The sequence below is a fragment of the Apodemus sylvaticus genome, chromosome X (assembly GCF_947179515.1).
Source record: "Apodemus sylvaticus chromosome X, mApoSyl1.1, whole genome shotgun sequence".
Taxonomy (NCBI): Eukaryota; Metazoa; Chordata; class Mammalia; order Rodentia; family Muridae; genus Apodemus; species Apodemus sylvaticus.
The window spans coordinates 108,752,770-108,770,822 of NC_067495.1; the positions used below are offsets into that span (position 1 = coordinate 108,752,770).

The window sequence follows — 18,053 nt, forward strand, 5'->3', positions numbered from 1 at the left end:
GGTTCCTGCCCTCCCCCGAAAGTCTCATAACCCAACTCCCCTCCACCTGTTAACCAATTAACCCTCCCCTAATACCCTGTCCTGGCATTACTCTACACTACAGCATCACGTCTTTCCCGGGCCAGGGGCCCCTCCTCCCTTTGATGTCCAGCAAGGTCATCCTCTGCTGCCTATGTATCTGGAGCCATGGGTAACACCATGTGTACTATCTGGTTGATGGTTTTGTCCCTGGGAGCCCTGGGGGTACTGGGTGGCTCATATGGTTGCTCTCCCTATGATGTGCTGCAAACCCCTTCAAGTCTTTGGATCCTTTTTCTAGCTCCCCCATTGAGGACCCTGCATTTTTCTGTCTAAAATTTTCCCACAGCAAGAAGTTAAGGAATAATTACATGCTGACTGTGAACATAATATAATTACTTTTTTCTCTGCCAGCATTTCTTATGTGTGTATAATCATGAAGGTGTGGCTGCATCTCTGTGTGTTTACATTTGTATGTGCACAGGTGCACATGGTTGTGTACATGTGATTTTATGTGTGTCTACTTACCTGTGGAGGTTAACTCTGGTTGTTATTCATCAGGAGTCCTCCTCATGTCTACTGAAACCGGTCTCTCATAGGGACCTGGGGCTTAGCAGTCAAACCAGGGTGGGTGACCACTCCTCCTTCCCAGAGATTCTCAGAACTCTGCCTCACCAAACATGGAATGACTGTTATAAACCAGTGTGCTCCATGCATACTTTCCATATATTGTTTCTTTTGGTATAGAGTCAGACATCATCTGGCATGCTATGAGGCATACCTGTGGGTTAGAGAGGAAAGTGCAGGAGTTGGTTCACTCCTTTCACCATGCACTTCTCAGGGATCCACCTTAGGTAGTCCAGAATGATAGCAAGGTAATTAACTCACTGGCCCACAAGTATGTGGTTTCTGCAGGGAATCTGGGTAACTACATCAGATGCTAAAACAACCATGTAAAGAGTTTACCAGCTGCTTTATATCTCCTGTTCTTTTAACAGAAAACAGAAACATTAAGATTTCCTGTTCTGTTTTCTAGTCTACATAGCAGATATCACAACTGGGTATACAGTAAATCAAGGAAACATTTGGTAGGGAAAAATTAAAGGAATATCTTTGGTAAAGAGCATTCCTATTTTCAGGTAATACACTTTAAATAATCTAAGCATCTTTAACTGGTATATTTATCATTTGGGAGTAAATAAAAATACCCTATTATCATTTTTCTTACATTTCAGTTTAAATGGTGCTGTACTTGCTTATGAGTTAATTTATTAATATTTATGTTTCTTTTGATCCATGTTCTCATAGAGTAACTGAAGCTGTCCTGAAAATAATACTGTGTGACTCGGCTGTCCTGAAATCCAGTATGTCCCCAAGCCCTGCTTCAGAAAATAATCCCTCTGCTTCAGCATTTTAAGGCCTGAGATTAGAAATATAAGACACCATGGAAAGCTCATTGTTATATGTACCAATTTCAGCTGTTTGGGGTGGTTTTGAAGAGGGAGTCTCCTTTACTACACACTGGCTTCAGACACCCATTGTGGCTGAGGATGACAATAGATTCCTCATTCTTCTGCTTTTAATGGTGCTGGCATTCTGGGTATGCACCATCCTACCTAGAGTATTCTTCAATGTAGCACAAACTTTTAAAACTCCCAGTACCAGGGTCTGTGGAACATTAAATGGCTGCAGACTAGGGTGAGCTTTAGGACATAGTGCATGTTTAGCAAGCATGAGAAAAACTGAGTTTAATACGTGGGAAAATGAACAAAAAATAGTACCATGGAAATTTGGTGGTTGAGAAATGAAATGGCCTAGGACATATTGATTTTGGAATACTACAAAAACATAAATACCTAATGTACTTCAGATGTATTTTTTCCTGCCATGTTGAAAGTGAAGTGCGTTTAAAATAACAAATTCCTCCTTATTTGGCTTTATTTACTGTTTACAATTATAAGACTATATTCTGCATTTTATACTCCTTGATAGAAGCATTGAATATTTATTTATTCCGATTGTGACACCATATGGAGATATTGATCAAATTACCAAACACAAGAGAACACTGGGCAAATGTGGTGAGCCAGTGGTTAAGGTACCTGGAGAGCTCCCAAACAACCTACATTCCACATCGTGGAAAAAGAGAATGAGTAGAGATTTCAGAGATGTACATGCACACACGCACACGCGCGCACACACACACACACACTCCCAGAAAAAAAAATGTATGTGGGTATTGTATTAAATCAGTGATAAGGACATTGGGCTGATCGCTCAGAGAACACAGATTGATTCCCAGCACATTGCTCACGCACACCTATATATGTCCAGGTTCCAGGAGAATCGAGCCCCCTTCTGGTCTACACAGGCATCGGGCACACACACTTGAATCACAGTCGACACGGAGGAAAATTAACCAAAAGTGTGAAGGGAGAAATAAAAATTAGAAGAAAGAAAACAAATTCCGGTAAAAGTAAATAGACTTCTTCAGGGTCCACTAGTAATGATCTCGATTTCCCGAGAATACATTTAGGGAGCTGGTAGAAAAGCTGGTGCCATGACTAAGTTCTGTGAGGTTTCCCAGCTGTTGAAATTGTGAAAATGCCCCTCGGGAGCAGAGCCGCAGGCAAGCACGAGATAGCTGCTTTCCCCGCCCCTCCCGAGAGATTGGAGGCGTGGTGTGCACTGACGTTGGCCGGACTCTACCCACTGAGCCTTGGCAACAGTGCAGGAAGCACGGTGATTGGAGGATGCCTTTAGGGAAGTGTTGAGAGCCCCGTGTGCGCACGCACTCGCACGCCACTCCAGGGAAGAGACACCTCAGCATGTGCCTCGCTGTGCTTTGAGGTGGCTGGGAATCCCACAGAAGGTGGCAGCACGATGGAGAACCAAGAAGGTAACCAGTTCTTTCTAGTGTGAAGGTGGCAGTGTGGCCCCGCTCCCTCTGCGGGGCCCCCCACTAGTCAGAAAGGATGTTAATTGGGAGACTTCGGCATAGCGAGGCATAACTTGGGCCTCACAAAATGGCGCCTGGTGGCTTGGAGCTTTCCAGAGAGGGCTCGGGCTCGGGCTCGGGCTCGCGCTCTGGCTGGGCCTCGGGCTCGGGCTCGGGCTCGGGTTCTGGCTCAGGCTCGGGCTCGGGCTCGGGCTCGGGTTCGGGTTCTGGCTTAGGCTCGGGCTAGGGCTCGGGTTCGGTCTCGGGCTCGGGCTCGCGCTCAGGCTCGGGCTCCGACTCGGGCTCGGGTTCTGGCTCAGGCTCGGGTTCTGGCTCAGGCTCGCGCTCGGGTTCGGTCTCGGGCTCGCGCTCGGGCTCAGGCTCGGGCTCCGACTCAGGCTCGGGTTCTGGCTCAGGCTTGCGCTTGGGCTAGGACTCAGGCTCGGGTTCGTGCTCGTGCTCGGGCTTTTGTTCGGGCTCGTGCTCGGGCTCGCGCTCGGGTTCGGGCTCGGGCTCGGGCTCGGGCTCGGGCTCAGGCTCGGTTTGTTACTCAGGGCTCGGGCTCGGGCTCGGGCTCGGTTTGTTACTCAGGGCTCTCCTGACTTCCTCATACGAGGGGGCCTCATTTAGCCTTCATGGCCCAGTGCCTCTCTACCACATCCGTCCCTATGTTCTAGGATGGAAACTCTAAAATGGTTGTTGAAAGGGTCAGACAGTAAATCGGCCCTTTCTTTTGTTGTTGTTGTTGTTGTTTTGGGGTTTTTTGTTTGTTTGGTTGGTTTGGTTTGGTATTTTTTGAGACAGGGTTTCTCTGTGTAGCCCTGGCTGTCCTGGAACTCAGTAGACCAGGCTGACCTCGAACTCAGAAATCCACCTGCCTCTCCCTCCCAGATTGGTGGGATTACAGGCGTGCACCACCACTGCCCGGCAGGTGGCGCACTTTCTAATGAAGTCCAGCGGCCTGCCGACTTCCTACCCACAGGATCACATAGCGGGATGCCAGGGCTTTCTAGCATCTGGGAATTAATAGGCCAGAAAGATATTCACAGTTATTTGTTTGGTGGTTTTGGTGTTGGTAATTATATGCAGCTTTACAAGCTGACATGTCTGCCTTGACCACTCTATCCCCTTCATGGGCCCCACAGTTCCCCCCACCTCCATTTTTCTGGTCCTGTTTCTTGTTTTACCCTGGCTTTTGCCCTTATACTGCTCCTTTCTGATTCTCTAATCCCATCCTCTAGTTTATCCAGGTCCAGTATATGCAACAGGAAAGGGACAGAGAAATCAATACAAAAGTAGGGTAAGACAAAATGAGGAGGAGTGCAGGCTCTAATATTGGGAATATCCACAGAGAAATGTGAAGTGGGAATGGAGCCAAGCAGCACTTCTAGACCGGAAATGGGATTGTCCTCAGGAGACTGAGCAATAAAAATGAAGCATGGCATAGATGGGACAAATCCTAGAGAGTCAGGAGACTAATTTTAGCAGTAGTTTCAGTAGTAGTGTCAGCTATTCAAGGCAGGAGAGTAATTGACCTGTTAGTTTGGCAGCTTAGACAAGACAGAAGGATGTCACAAGGGTAATGGAACATAGGCAGGGTAGCAGAGGGTTAGCAGATTACTGGAGACCTCAGGAACAGGAAGGAAGAAATAAGAGAAGTTCTCAGTGATACAGTGAGGGAGGAAGCAGCCATAGTCTTTTTGTTTTTAAAGTGAAAAGGAAAGTAAAAACACATTATGATAAAATTAAAGATTTACATGGAAAATATTTCATATAAAATGATACATAGAAAAACACGTTAAAAACATGTTAATTTTCCTGGAAAATTAAATAGTAAAGTAGTAGACATGTAAAACATTGCTAAATTAATTGAAATATGAAATAGAAACATTTTATGATAGAATTGAAGATTTACATGGAAAATATTTCTGATAAAATTGTAGAAAAATTTTAGATGTTAAAAATTTTAAACATGCTAGAATTAAAGATTATCATGGAAAATTATATATACATGTAATAATGGTTGGCATAAAAGCATTCCTAAGTTTATTGAAAGTGGAATAATAAACATTTTGTGATAAACTTGAAGATTTACATGGAAAATATTTCTGATAATATTGAAAAAAAATATAAAGCCATGTTAAAATTAAAGATTATTATGAAAATTTTACAGATAAAATGATAGGCATATGGATAAGTTCATTGAAGATGGAATTATAAACATTTTCAGATAAAATTGAAGATTTATATTGAAAATATTTCTGGTAAAATTCAAGAAATATATAGAAAAGCACATTAAAATTGACTATTTCATGGAAAATTTTACATATAAAATGGTAGATATAAAAACTCATTCCAAATTAATTGAAGGTGGAATTAGAAACATTTGTGATAAAATTGAAGATTTACATTGAAAACATTTCTGATAAAATAGAGGAAATATATAGAAAGACATAATAAAATTGAAGATTATCATGAAAAATAATTCAGATAAAATGGTAGACATAAAAAACTACTAAATAAATTAAAAGAGGAATTACAAACATTTTCTGATAAAAATTGAAGATTTACATGAGAAATATTTGTTAGTCTATGTCTTTTTATTGGTGAGTTGAGTCCATTGATGTTAAGAGATATTAAGGAATAGTGATTGTTGCTTCCTGTTATTTTTGATGGTATTTTTATGCTTCTGTGGGTATCTTCTTTTTGGTTTGTTAGAAGATTACTTTCTTGCCTTTTCTAGGATGTAATTTCCCTCCTTGTGTTGACATTTTCCATCAGTTATCCTTTGTAGGGCTGAATTTGTGTAAATTTGGTTTTATCATGGATTATCTTGGTTTCCATCTATGGTGATTGAGATTTTTGCTGGCTATAGTATCCTGGGCTGGCATTTGTGTTCTCTTTGGGTCTGGATAAGATCTGCCCAGGAACTTCTAGCTTTCATAGTTTCTGGTGATAAGTCTGGTATAATTCTATAATGTCTGTCTTTATATGTTACTTGATCTTTCACCCATACTGCTTTTCATATTCTTTCTTGGTTTAGTGCATTTGGTGTTTTGATTATTATGTGGCAGGAGGTATTTCTTTTCTGGTCCAGTCTGTTTGGAGTTCTGTAGGCTTCTTGTATGTTCATGGGCTTCTCTTTCTTTAGTTTAGGGAACTTTTCTTCTATAATTTTGTTGAAGACATTTACTGGCCCTTTAAGTTGTAAATCTTCTCTCTATTCTATACCTATAATCTTTAGGTTTGGGCTTCTCATTGTGTCCTGGATTTCCTGGATGTTTTGGGTTACCAGATTTTTGCATTTTGCATTTTCTTTGACTGTTGAGTCAATGCTTTCTATGGTAACTTCAGCACCTGAGGTTCTTTCTTCTATCTCTTGTATTCTATTGTTGATCTTTGCATCTATGATATGATTCCTGGATTCTTTCCAAGGTTTTCTATCTCCAGAGATGTCTCACTTTGTAATTTCACTATTGTTTCTACTTCCACTTTTAGTTCCTGGATGGTTTGGTTCAGTTTCTTCACTTGATTATTTGTGTTTTCCTGTAATTCTTTAAGGGATTTTTGTGTTTCCTCTTTAAGGGCTTCTGCCTGTTGACCCATGATCTCCTGTGTTTCTTTAAGGGATTTTTATGTTTCCTCTTTAACGGCTTTTACCTGTTGACTGATGTTCTCCTGTATTTCTTTAAGGGAATTATTTAACTCTTTCTTGAAGCCCTCTATCAGCCTCATGAGATACGATTTTGTATCTGCTCTTGCTTTTCTGGTGTGTTAGGGTATCTGGGATTTGCTATGGTGGGAGAACTGGGTTCTGATGTTGCCATGTGGCCTTGGTTTTTCTGTTGGTAGGGTTCTTGTGCTTGCCTTTCACCATCTGGTTATCTCTGGTTGTAGTTGGTTGCCAGGAGCCATCCTCACTTAGATCTCAATGCCAAGAACTCTCCATACCAGGAGCCATCTCCACCTGGATCTCAATGCCAGGAAACCTCGATACCAGGAGTCATTCTCACTTAGATCTCCATGCCAGGAAACATTCCTACATAAATCTCAAAACCCTCTCCTTTTGAAGTTCATCTGTGGATAGGTTACTATAGCAACCCCTTTCCACTTCACCGCCTCATGACCCCCCTTTTATCATGCCAAAATTCCAGCAGCAATAACTAGCCTTACCTAGAAATTATGAGAAACTGTTTCTTAGAAATGATGTCAGCCCCCTGAAATTGTTCCCCCTTTACCCCTCCCAAACCTTGTGTGCTTACCTTTATATTGACTTGTGTAAAATAAAAATTTGACAGCTTGATCGGGATTAGACTTGCTGTCGGCCTCTTGTGTCTTTGCCCCTTCACCCTCTTCTTAGGTAGCTCCAGGAATCCTGTTGACTGTCCTGTGGATTGGGACAGTTGGTATTGTTGTATCTGGCTGGAGTTTGTTCCTCCTGTAGGCCTGTAAGACTATGCCCTTACTCATCTGAGCTCAGAAGTGAAAGCACTGCTGGGAGATCACTCTCTGCTGGTGGGCTGTACACAGAAAGCTGTGGAGTCTCCCAGCTCCCTGGTGCAAATGGTGGTAGAAAGACTTCCATCCAAGCTGCTTCACTGATCTTAGGCCCTGTGTGCTCCTTGTTGTTCCCCTCCAGAGACAAGGTGTAGATCTCTCCTCTGCGCTCAGAAGTAAAAGTGCTGCAGGGAGATCACTCTTTCCTGGTGGGCTGTTCACAGAGGGCTGTAGAGTCTCCTGGCTCCCTGGTGCAAATCGCAGCAGGAAAACTCAGCCGTAGTCTTAAAAGGGAAACTAGAGCTGCATTGGAGGAAGATGACAGAAAACTAAGAACAAGATGTGGGTGTGTCAATGGTAAAAGTGGATGCCTTTATAGAATATGCAGATGAAAGCATGTTACAAATGAAAATAAAGGAATGAGTTGAAAGAAAGGAATAAAGAATAAAAGAGAGAGACAGAGAAAGAAAAGGAAAGGAACGGAACGAAGGAAGGAAGGAAGGAAGGAAGGAAGGAAGGAAGGTCGGTAGGTAGGTAGGTTGGTAGGTAGGTAGGTAGGTAGGTCAAGGTGTTAGTAGGAGCTGTCTTTATATATGGGGACTAAAGAAGCAGGGAATGTGTACTTTGAAAATGCCAGTCAGTAAATAGGGAGAGGCAAGTATAGATATATGTGTTAAGAGAACTACATATGAAAGTAAATCAGGCCAAGGGAACCCTCGAAATGTGTATGGGAGTGTAGAGAACATAAATGTCAACTGTTAAAAAAGGAAAACATACTGTCTCTTCATCATTGAGTTCTGTGAGTTTGTATGTTGTGGGTGTAGATCTTTATATTCAAGCTCAAATATTTCCTCTAGAGGATTCCCTTTTGCCTTTTCATTTTGTGCATAACAATTTTGCCAGCCTAGAAGCCTTTACTGGTAATAGATCAATTTGAGTCATTTTCTTTTTTGTTGTCGTTGTAGTATGTTTTGGTGTCTTATCTAAGCGATCCAAAATAATCCCTTAAAAATGTTCTGTCATTTTCATATTTTATACATTTTAATGTAGTGTTTACCCTCCTCAATTATTGGGGAACTTGAAGTTGGATCAGTTCACTGCAGACACCTAAGTTTTCGGCACAAAGAGATTCATCACCCTGGAAGGACAATCAGCTGGGGCTTCCCTCTAGATCAAAGACAGTAAGCAGTTATTTCTGAAGAAGTGAATTTTTCAGAAGAGAAGAGGAAGCATGTGTTAGAAATAATTGCTAAGTCCAGATTGGATTGGATAGGTTAGCCAGTTTAGCCAAATAATGCATTTTGATTGGTGGACCTTGGTATTTGAATAATTTACTCCTTTGTGTTCAGTTTCAGGAATGAGTCTGTGGCAAAACAAGTGAAGAGACCTTGGGAGCTCACTTTAGAAATGTAATCTTAACAGCTTGACAAGGAAGAGGAAAGAGAAAAGGGCAAAACCTGTCAGTACCAAGTTTGTAATGCTTGGACCTCCTTTCTTTATTAAGCTAATAAAATTTATTTTAAAATATACAACTAGGTATTGACATTTTTTAAGTCATCAAAATAATTTATAATGTTAAATGCCTCTTAAATGTGCATGATATCTTCTAAAGCTAAAAGTAATATGCACTCAACCTGTTTTTAAAATCTATTTGGAATATTAAACATGATAGAAGTAGAAGAAAATCTCTTATGAAGTCCTCTATGAAAGGTAATTGTGACAAGTTCCTGATTAGACGGAAACCATTAGACAGAAACCATTCTCCAAGGGAGAATACACACTATAATTGTGGCTTCATAGAATGAATTGGATAGTGTTCTTTCTGTTTCTATTTTGGGGAATAGTTTTAAAGAGTATTGATATTTGCTTGGACCTCTTAAAGACCCCTTCTTTTCCACACTTTTGTTTCATTATTGGATTATTAAGGGAGTCTCATTCTTCTAGCTGATCTCCTGCTGATATTGGGGTATCACCCAAGGAAGCTAGAATATTGAACAAGGCCTAGAAAGGCAGGCTGTGGCAGTTTTTGTCAAGGCTCTATAGACTATCTGGGGCTGGGTAATTGTGTTCAGTACTCAACCAGTGTGTGAGACTGGACCATCTTGGGCTAAGAACATTGGAGCTGTCTAGGATGTAGATTCTGAGGGAGCATCTGGGGCTGTAGAATTGCTGGAGTAGTCTGTAATTTGGCTTGAAATTTGCTGGGACAGTACAACTGGAGACAGAAGGTAAAGTTAAGTAGTCTAGGGGACATTTTTTATCATGGGTGTACATTTGAAACTTAATTTTATGGCCCTGATAGTTAGGGGAGACCCAAGACCAGAGAAAGGGGAAGATGGCCAGGAAAAGTGGGAGAGATCACGACCTCAAGAAGAGACAGATGTGGAAACAGGCTGTTGTTGACAATAGTACTTCTCTGGATTCCATTTCACCTGTGACAGGTAGATTTAAGTAGATTTCCTAAAAATTGAAACAATAGTTTTAAGTTTACAAAAGGAGATAAATAAAAGTTTTATTACTGTTTGTAATGTTTTAAAAGCCATATTGTAGAAAGGACAGTAGTTGCATGTCTTTGAGTCATAGTTTGATAACCTAAACAATGGTATAGAGCAAGGGGAAGAAGTATGAAACAACTTTTCATATACCTGGAATCATTTTCTCAGACCCTCACACTTATGAAAGCTTTTAAATCTTCAGATATTACAATACTTTCCTTATACATTTACTGTTGCTGCCTGCAGCTACTAGAATGAGGGTACCTGGAAGGAAAGCTGAGGCTGAAATAGATGATATTTTCTAGTTCTTTCCATTTGCCTTGCGAATTTCATGAAGTCATTGCTTTTAATAGCTGAGTAGTATTCCATTGTGTAAATATACCACATTTTCTATATCCATTGCTCTGCTGAAGAACATCTAGGTTCTTTCCAACTTCTGGCTATTATAAATATGGCTGCTATAAACATTGTGGGGCATGTTTTCTTATTACATGTTGGAGCATTTTTTTTTGGGGGGGGGGGGTATATGCCCCGGAGCTCAGTAGTGTTATAGCTGGGACCTTAGGTAGAACTATTTCCAATTTTCTGAGGAATCACCAGACTGATTTCCAAAAGTGGTTTTCAGTTTGCAGTCCCATCAGCAGTGGAGGAGTGTTCCTCTTTCTCCACATCCTCACTAGCATCTGCTGTCACCTATATTTTTTAGCTTAGCTATTCTGACTGGTGTGAGGTGGAATCTCAGGGTAGTTTTGATTTGCATTTCCCTGATTACTAAGGATATTGACCATTTGTTTAAATGCTTCTTAGCAATTTGAGATTCCTTAGTTGAGAATTCTTTGTTTAGCTCTGTACTTATTTTATTATATCGTTTTCTTTTTTATTGAATATATTCATTTACATTTAGGGTTATTTGGTTCTCTGGAGTCTAACTTCAAGAGTTCTTTGTATATTTTGGGTATTAGCACTCTATAGGGTATAGAATTGGTAAAGATCTTTTCCCAATCCGTTGGCTACCACTTTGTCATATTGGCAGTGTCCTTTGCCTTACAGAAGCTTTGCAATTTTATGAGGTCCCATTTGTCAATTCTTAATTTTAGAGCCTGAGCCATCAGTGTTCTGTTCAGGAAATTTTCCCCTGTGCTCAAGGCTCTTCCCGACTTTTTCTTCTATTAGATTCAGTGGGCTTGGTTTTTATGTGGAGGTCCTTGATCCACTTGGACTTGACCTATGATCCTGAATCTTCTCCTGTTTTGAGATGGACAGGATCTGGCTACAAAGGCTGCCCCTTATTTTCTTTGCTGCCCTCTAGTGTCAGAATTTATTACTGTAAGCCACCAAACCTTGAAAGATTGGTTGGTGCTTTGTGTTACTTTTCCTGCTATGAAATAGGTTGTGTGCTGCTTCTGGGAAACAAATACTAAACAGTATTTTTGACAAGCCACATGAAGACACTTGAGAAAAACATTTTCTGTAATTATCACATACCAATTTAATGTAGTAATCAAATACTGTGTAACTTGAGAAATTTTCTTTTGCATTTTTTCCTAACAGAGTTTAGTGTGTGAGGATGTGTATACATGTGCATTTGCAGATCTATATGTACATGTGTGAGCATTTTTGTGTGTACATAGTAGCTGTTATATGTATAGGAATTCTTGTACAAGTTTGAAAATAACCTAGAGGTCAACCTTGAGTGTTATTCTCTAGGGGCCATCTACATGTTTGTTTGTATGTTTGTTTTTTGAAAGAAGCCTTTCCCTGAGACTTGGGATTTATTGATTAAACAAGGTTGATGATCCAGTGAGTCCTGGAGATTCTCCTTTATTTTTAATTCTAATAGTTTACAATTTATATACCCTATGGCTCAAACATTTTAAGTTTTCTATTAATTTACTTTGTGAAGGTTCAGGGCTTGTGTGTCATGCTACATACAGTGTGCATGTGCTGGTCAGAGATAAACATAGAGAAGCTGTTCCTCTCCTTTCAGCATGGAGGTTGCAAGGGTCCAGTGTAAGTGGTCAGATATGGCAGGAACTAACTGTATTTACCCACTAAACCATTTCATGGGTCCTCACAAAAGGGAACATTGTGGGGATCCAGTTGAGGTCCTAAAACTTGCATGGCAAGCGTTTACCAACTGTGACATGGGTCCTGTCCTCCAACAGAATGTATAAGAAACATAAGGACCCCCTCCCCCTTTCTTTTGTTGTCTACTTAGCAGGATCTAGAAAATAAATCATTTTATAAAATTTAAAGGGACGTCACTGTTAATATATTTTCAAGAAGCAATTTTAAATGTTTCTTTTTAGTCATCAAACATTTCTAAAATGGGATCGTAGATATCATTTTTATTTGATATATTTTTATTCACATTTCCAATGATTTCCCCTTCTCTGGCCCCCCACTCCCTGAAAGTCACATAAGCCCCCTTCCCTCCCCCTGTTCTCCCACCCATCCCTTCCCACTTCCCTGTTCTGGTTTTGCCCTATACTGCTACACCGAGTCTTTCCAGAACAAGGGGCCACTCCTCCGTTCTTCTTGTACCTCATTTGATGTGTGGATTATGTCTTGGGTATTCCAGTTTTCTAGGCTAATATCCACTTATTAGTGAGTGCATACCATGATTGATCTTTTGAGACTGGGTTACCTCACTTAGTATGATGTTCTCCAGCTCCATCCATTTGTCTAAGAATTTCATGAATTCATTGTTTCTAATGGCTGAATAGTACTCCATTGTGTAGATATACCACATTTTTTGCATTCACCAGCATCTGGCAATTATAAATAGGGCTGATATGAACATAGTGGAACATGTATCCTTATTACATGCTGGGGAATCTTTTGGGTATATGCCCAGGAGTGGTATAGCAGGATCTTTTGGAAGTGAGGTGCCCAGTTTTCGGAGGAACGGACAGACTGATTTCCAGAGTGGTTGTACCAATTTGCAACGACACCAGCAGTGGAGGAGTGTTCCTCTTTCTCCACACCCTCTCCAACACCTGCTGTCTCCTGAATTTTTAATCTTAGCCATTCTGACTGGTGTAAGGTGAAATCTCAGGGTTGTTTTGATTTGCATTTCCCTAATGACTAATGAAGTTGAGCATTTTTTAAGATGCTTCTCAGCCATCTGAAGTTCTTAAGGTGAAAATTCTTTGTTTAGCTCTGTACCCCATTTTTAATAGGGTTATTTAGTTTTCTGGGATCTAACTTCTTGATTTCCTTGTATATATTGGATATTAGCAGTCTATCAGATGTAGGGTTCATGAAGATCTTTTCCCAGTTTGTTGGTTGTCCTTTTGACAGTGTCCTTTGCCTTTCAGAAACTTTGTAATTTTATGAGGTCCCATTTGTCAATTCTTGATCTTGGAGCATAAGCTATTAGTGATCTGTTCAGGAACTTTCCCCCTGTGCCCATGTGCTCAAGGGTCTTCCCCAGTTTCTTTTCTATTAGCTTCAGTGTGTCTGGTTTTACATGGAGGTCCTTGATCCACTTGGAGTGGAGCTTAGTACAAGGAGACAAGGATGGATCAATTCGCATTCTTCTGCATGCTGACCTCCAGTTGAACCAGCACCATTTGTTGAAAAGGCTATCTTTTTTCCATTGGATGTTTTCAGCCTCTTTGTCAAGGATCAAGTGGCCATAGGTGTGTGGGTTCATTACTGGATCTTCAATCCTGTTCCATTGATCTGCCTGCCTGTCACTGTACCAATACCATGCAGTTTTTAACACTATTGCTCTGTAGTATTGCTTGAGGTCAGGGATACTGATACCCCCCAGAAGCTCTTTTACTGTTGAAAATAGTTTTAGCTATCCTGGGTTTTTTATTATTCCAGATGAATTTGAGAATTGCTTTTTCTAACTCTAAGAAGAACTGAGTTGGGGTTTTGATGGGGATTGTGTTGAATCTGTATATTTTGTGGAATAGTTTGAAGAGTATTGGTGTTAGGTTTCTTTGAAGGTCTGATAGAATTCTGCTCTGAAGCCATCTGGTCCCGTGCTTTTTTTGGTTGGAAGACTTTCTATGACCCCTTCTATTTCTTTAGGGGTTATAGGACTGTTTAGATGATCTATTTGTTCCTGATTTAATTTTGGTATTTGGTATCTGTCTAGGAAATTGTCCATTTCCTCCAGATTCTCCATTTGTGTTGAGTATAGGCTTTTGTAGTAGGATCTGATGATTTCTTGAATTTCCTCAGTTTCTGTTGTTATATCCCTCTTTTCATTTCTAATTTTGTTAATTTGGATTTAATAATCATTTTTAAGTACGTTTCTATTTAAATTTTGCTGGTTTATTTATTTTTCTTTGAAATTTTTGAGATAAGTTATTGATGTGTACCTAGGGCTGATTCAGAACACACTATATACAGCCTAGCTAGCTTGAAAAGGAAGCCCCCTTCAGTGTTCACTGCCCACATTAGCATGTCCATTGGCAATTCTCTTGTTCAGATCTCCTATAAGACAGGTTGTGAGACTCTGTGTTTCGCTTCTGGCATTCCAGGGAGATATATTGTGACAACAAAATTACTGTTCCTCCTCCTTGTGGCCCCTTGTTCTGGAAAGACTCAGTAAAGCAGTATAGGGCAAAACCAGAACAGGGAAGTAGGAAGGGGTGGGTGGGAAGGGGGCTTATGGGACTTTTGGGGAGTGGGGGGCTAGAAAAGGGGAAATCATTTGAAATGTAAATAAAAAATATATCAAATAAAAAATCCTAAAAAAAAATTACTGTTCCTCTGGCTCTTAAAATCTCTCATCCTTCCCTGATTTTACTTAATAACCAAGTAGGCTCTTTGATTTATTGGAATATTAATGCATTAGACTGGGATCCACAAATACTTGGAATATTTCTAGTTTCCTGTAATTGTCTCAATATGTTGCAAAGAGAAGTTTTCTTTATATGGACTGTAGTTATCTGGGGGTATATAAAAAATCATTTACAAAGAAATTAGAGATTAGTCTGGTTAAGTAAAATAGTAGTTGTAGATTCTTCTTCACAATCAATAGCTTCATTAAACCTGTGTATACTTTGCTAGGTTTAAGGTACCAACCATGATTTTCCACTTGTTGAGAGGGTCTTAAATCCAGTTACAGACTTGTCTGTTATTTCTATGGTATGGGTCAAAAGACTATACCTTTAGGGTTACCACGCAATGCTGTTTGGTATGGATTTTAGGTATTATAAGTGGGTAGGACTGTTGGTTGCTTCCATCCATTGAAAACTTGCATGTCCTTATGGTATCATGAATGCTAGGTCTCAGGGAAGAGGCTTTTAGGTCAGTTCCAGATCAGAGGTCTCTGGGCCAGCATCTGATGTGCATGGTCTCTTCACCAATATGGACTTACCTTTCACTCTGAGTAGCAGTCAGAGGCAATAGAAACGACTTGTAATGTTTTGGGAGTCTCTTGAACAACCCTGACAAAAAACTCAAAAAAGGATGTCTCTTGGTGGCAGGTGGCAAATTTGTTAGGTTGCCTTTGTGACTTACAAGAGCAAAGATGGAAAATGGCCATTTAAATCATATATGTATATTTATTTAGAAAATTGGATGTGTTTTAAGTGTTTTTTACATAAGTAGTTTCATGTTATTCCTTGTGCCTTTTCTAAACATCGTTACTGTTTTTGTATCCCCTTCTATATTTCTCTCACTCACTTTCGGTAGAGATCCCTTGAATTTTCCTGATCAGATCAGTTATATAATAGTAGCTTCCTCTCTTTAGCTTCCCCATGCTCCCACCACAGCAAGGATGACTTACCTTCCCTCATTTATTTAGTTACTCTAGGATATATACTCATATCTGAATATTTATAGTTACAATACTGAAGAGAGACAGAGAGAGAGAGAGGGGGGGGAATATGAAACATTTATCTTTCTGAGTCTGTTACCTCACTCATAATGATCTCTTCTACCTTCTTCCATTTGCCTGCAAAGTTTTCATGATTTCCTTTTTCTTCACAGCTGAATAATATTGCATACATATATCACATTTTTATTATCTATATATGTTTATTGTTGGTGTATAAAAAAGCTACTGAATTGTCCTAGTTGATTCTGTAACCTATAGAATTGCTGAATATTGCTTGATGTTCTCAAAGTTTCTGTGTTGTAGAGATGCCTATCACAGGATCGTTGTCAACTGAGCAAATAAATGAACAGCTCTTATTTGAATTTAAAATGTGTGGAAATTGATACATACTTGAAAATAACATGGTAACTCTCATGGAGCTGGAAATGGTAGTACCAGAATGTCCAGTACCTCAGTCCAAATAAGCTCCTGGAATGGTGAGGAGAGCTGAGCAATTTCCTTTGACAACTGATAGCCTCATAGATGGAGAGAGTCAGTTTTCTTAAAGGGTATGGTGCTAGCATGTTACCCATACTCAGCTGAATAGCTGAATAGCCAAGAATTTATAGGCAACACATATTGGAGTTAATGAGTTTTAAAAATAAGAAGACTCACAGTTGAATATGTAAGGAAGGGGTGTAGATATGGGAGGAGTAGGGTGAATATGATCAAAATACATTGTATGAAATTATCAAAAAATTCATTTTTGAAAAAATGTTGAGTTGTTTTTTTAAGAGTGTTTGTTCTTTCAGGGGAGCAGATTTCAGATCAGGTATTCCACGCCTGTCTGGAACTCTTGCTCCAGCTCCAGGAGGAGAGATCTAACACATTGCTCTGAAGCACATGCTAGTGTGTGTGTGTGTGTGTGTGTGTGTGTGATACAAGAAACCTTAAACATCTCTTTATTGTTTACTCTTGCTATGGTTTTCCAAATTTATTACAAATTATTATTCCTGTTACTATTGTGTTAAGATATTTAAGGGTTAACAGTTCTATATATTCTATAATATAATAAAGTATGATGTATATTTGTGGCTAAGATGACATTATTATCATTTGACATTTCATTTTCCTTATTTTTCCTTTATTATTTGGTGCAGATGAAATTAGACAGCTTACACATCCAGAATCCACTAACGCTGAAGAAGAACACAATGAGGAGAATGACATACAGTCAGAAAGATCCACAGAGCAAGCAGTTATCCCTAGGTATCCCTGGGGAAGAGGTAAGCTACATTAAATACCACATGTGGTAAAAAGGAACATGCAGATTTTAGAACTTGTACTGTTCTAACATGATATTGTGTTACATGCTTCATTTTTTTCAGACACGGATTTGTACAAGGTTGGTAAGAGTTTATTCCAGTTCAGATGAAAGAAATGTTTAATTGATAAGAGCTGCTTTTCTAATGGAGAGCAGGGTGAGAAATTAACAATGGAGGTAATTTTTTTTAAATTTGCCTGGTTACTCCACTTCTGGGAGGCAATACAGGTGTGTTAAATGCATGATCAATAGCCTAATCACTATAGCAAAGACATTTTATTAGAAAGCAGTGTCACTGGGTAAAGGGAATGAGGTGGAATGTGAAGAATGTCTTCTTTAACCCTAACAGCACTATTTAGAACAGTGAACATATTTTAACATAATTTTTATGTTGGCATAGCCTTTATATTAATTCTACATAGGTTTCAAGTTTAGTGCCATATACAACTAAATCTTAAAGACTGCATAAACTGAAGACTGCCCTTTGAAATGCTGAGTATTAATAGAATGGGCAATCACTGTTGTATAGCATTCAGTGAAATAAGCAGAAAATGTCATAGTGATGAAATACTAAATGTTTTCCAAATCAAGACCTAGCATTTAAAAACTGATTCTGAAAGATACTTAATTCACAGCTGAAAAATTTTTTTTTATTCTCAATATTCTTTGTTTACATTCCGAATGCTTTCCCCTTTCCCGGTTCCCCCCTCCCCATATGTCCCATAAGCCCTCTTCCCTCCGCCCATTTCCCAATCACCCCCTCCCATTTCCCTGTCCTGGTACTCTCCTACAATGCTGGATCAACTTGGGCTGAAAATAATTTTTGTCAAAATAATATACAGGACACAGACGTGGCAGTAGGGGAAGAAATGCTAATTTTTTCAGACAAAGATATTCATCAAATCGCCCTCTACTTCATCTGGTAAGTGAACACTAAGAGCTAGCAGAATCAAGAGTCCAAAATGTAGCATAGCTCTTTTTGAGATGCATGTGTGTGTT

General features: G+C 39.6%; 1 protein-coding gene across 1 annotated transcript in view; it reads left to right on the forward strand.

Annotated features, from left to right (window-relative positions):
• The first annotated feature begins 2,622 nt into the window (after nt 1-2,622).
• Nucleotides 2,623-18,053, forward strand: part of LOC127674643 (uncharacterized) — a 31,257-nt gene continuing 15,826 nt past the window's right edge. The window contains exons 1-5 of the mRNA XM_052170318.1: nt 2,623-2,760; nt 3,193-3,534; nt 7,317-7,362; nt 16,891-17,016; nt 17,897-17,976. Coding sequence (XP_052026278.1) covers nt 2,623-2,760; nt 3,193-3,534; nt 7,317-7,362; nt 16,891-17,016; nt 17,897-17,976 — 732 coding nt within the window. The remainder of the gene's footprint in view (nt 2,761-3,192; nt 3,535-7,316; nt 7,363-16,890; nt 17,017-17,896; nt 17,977-18,053) is intronic.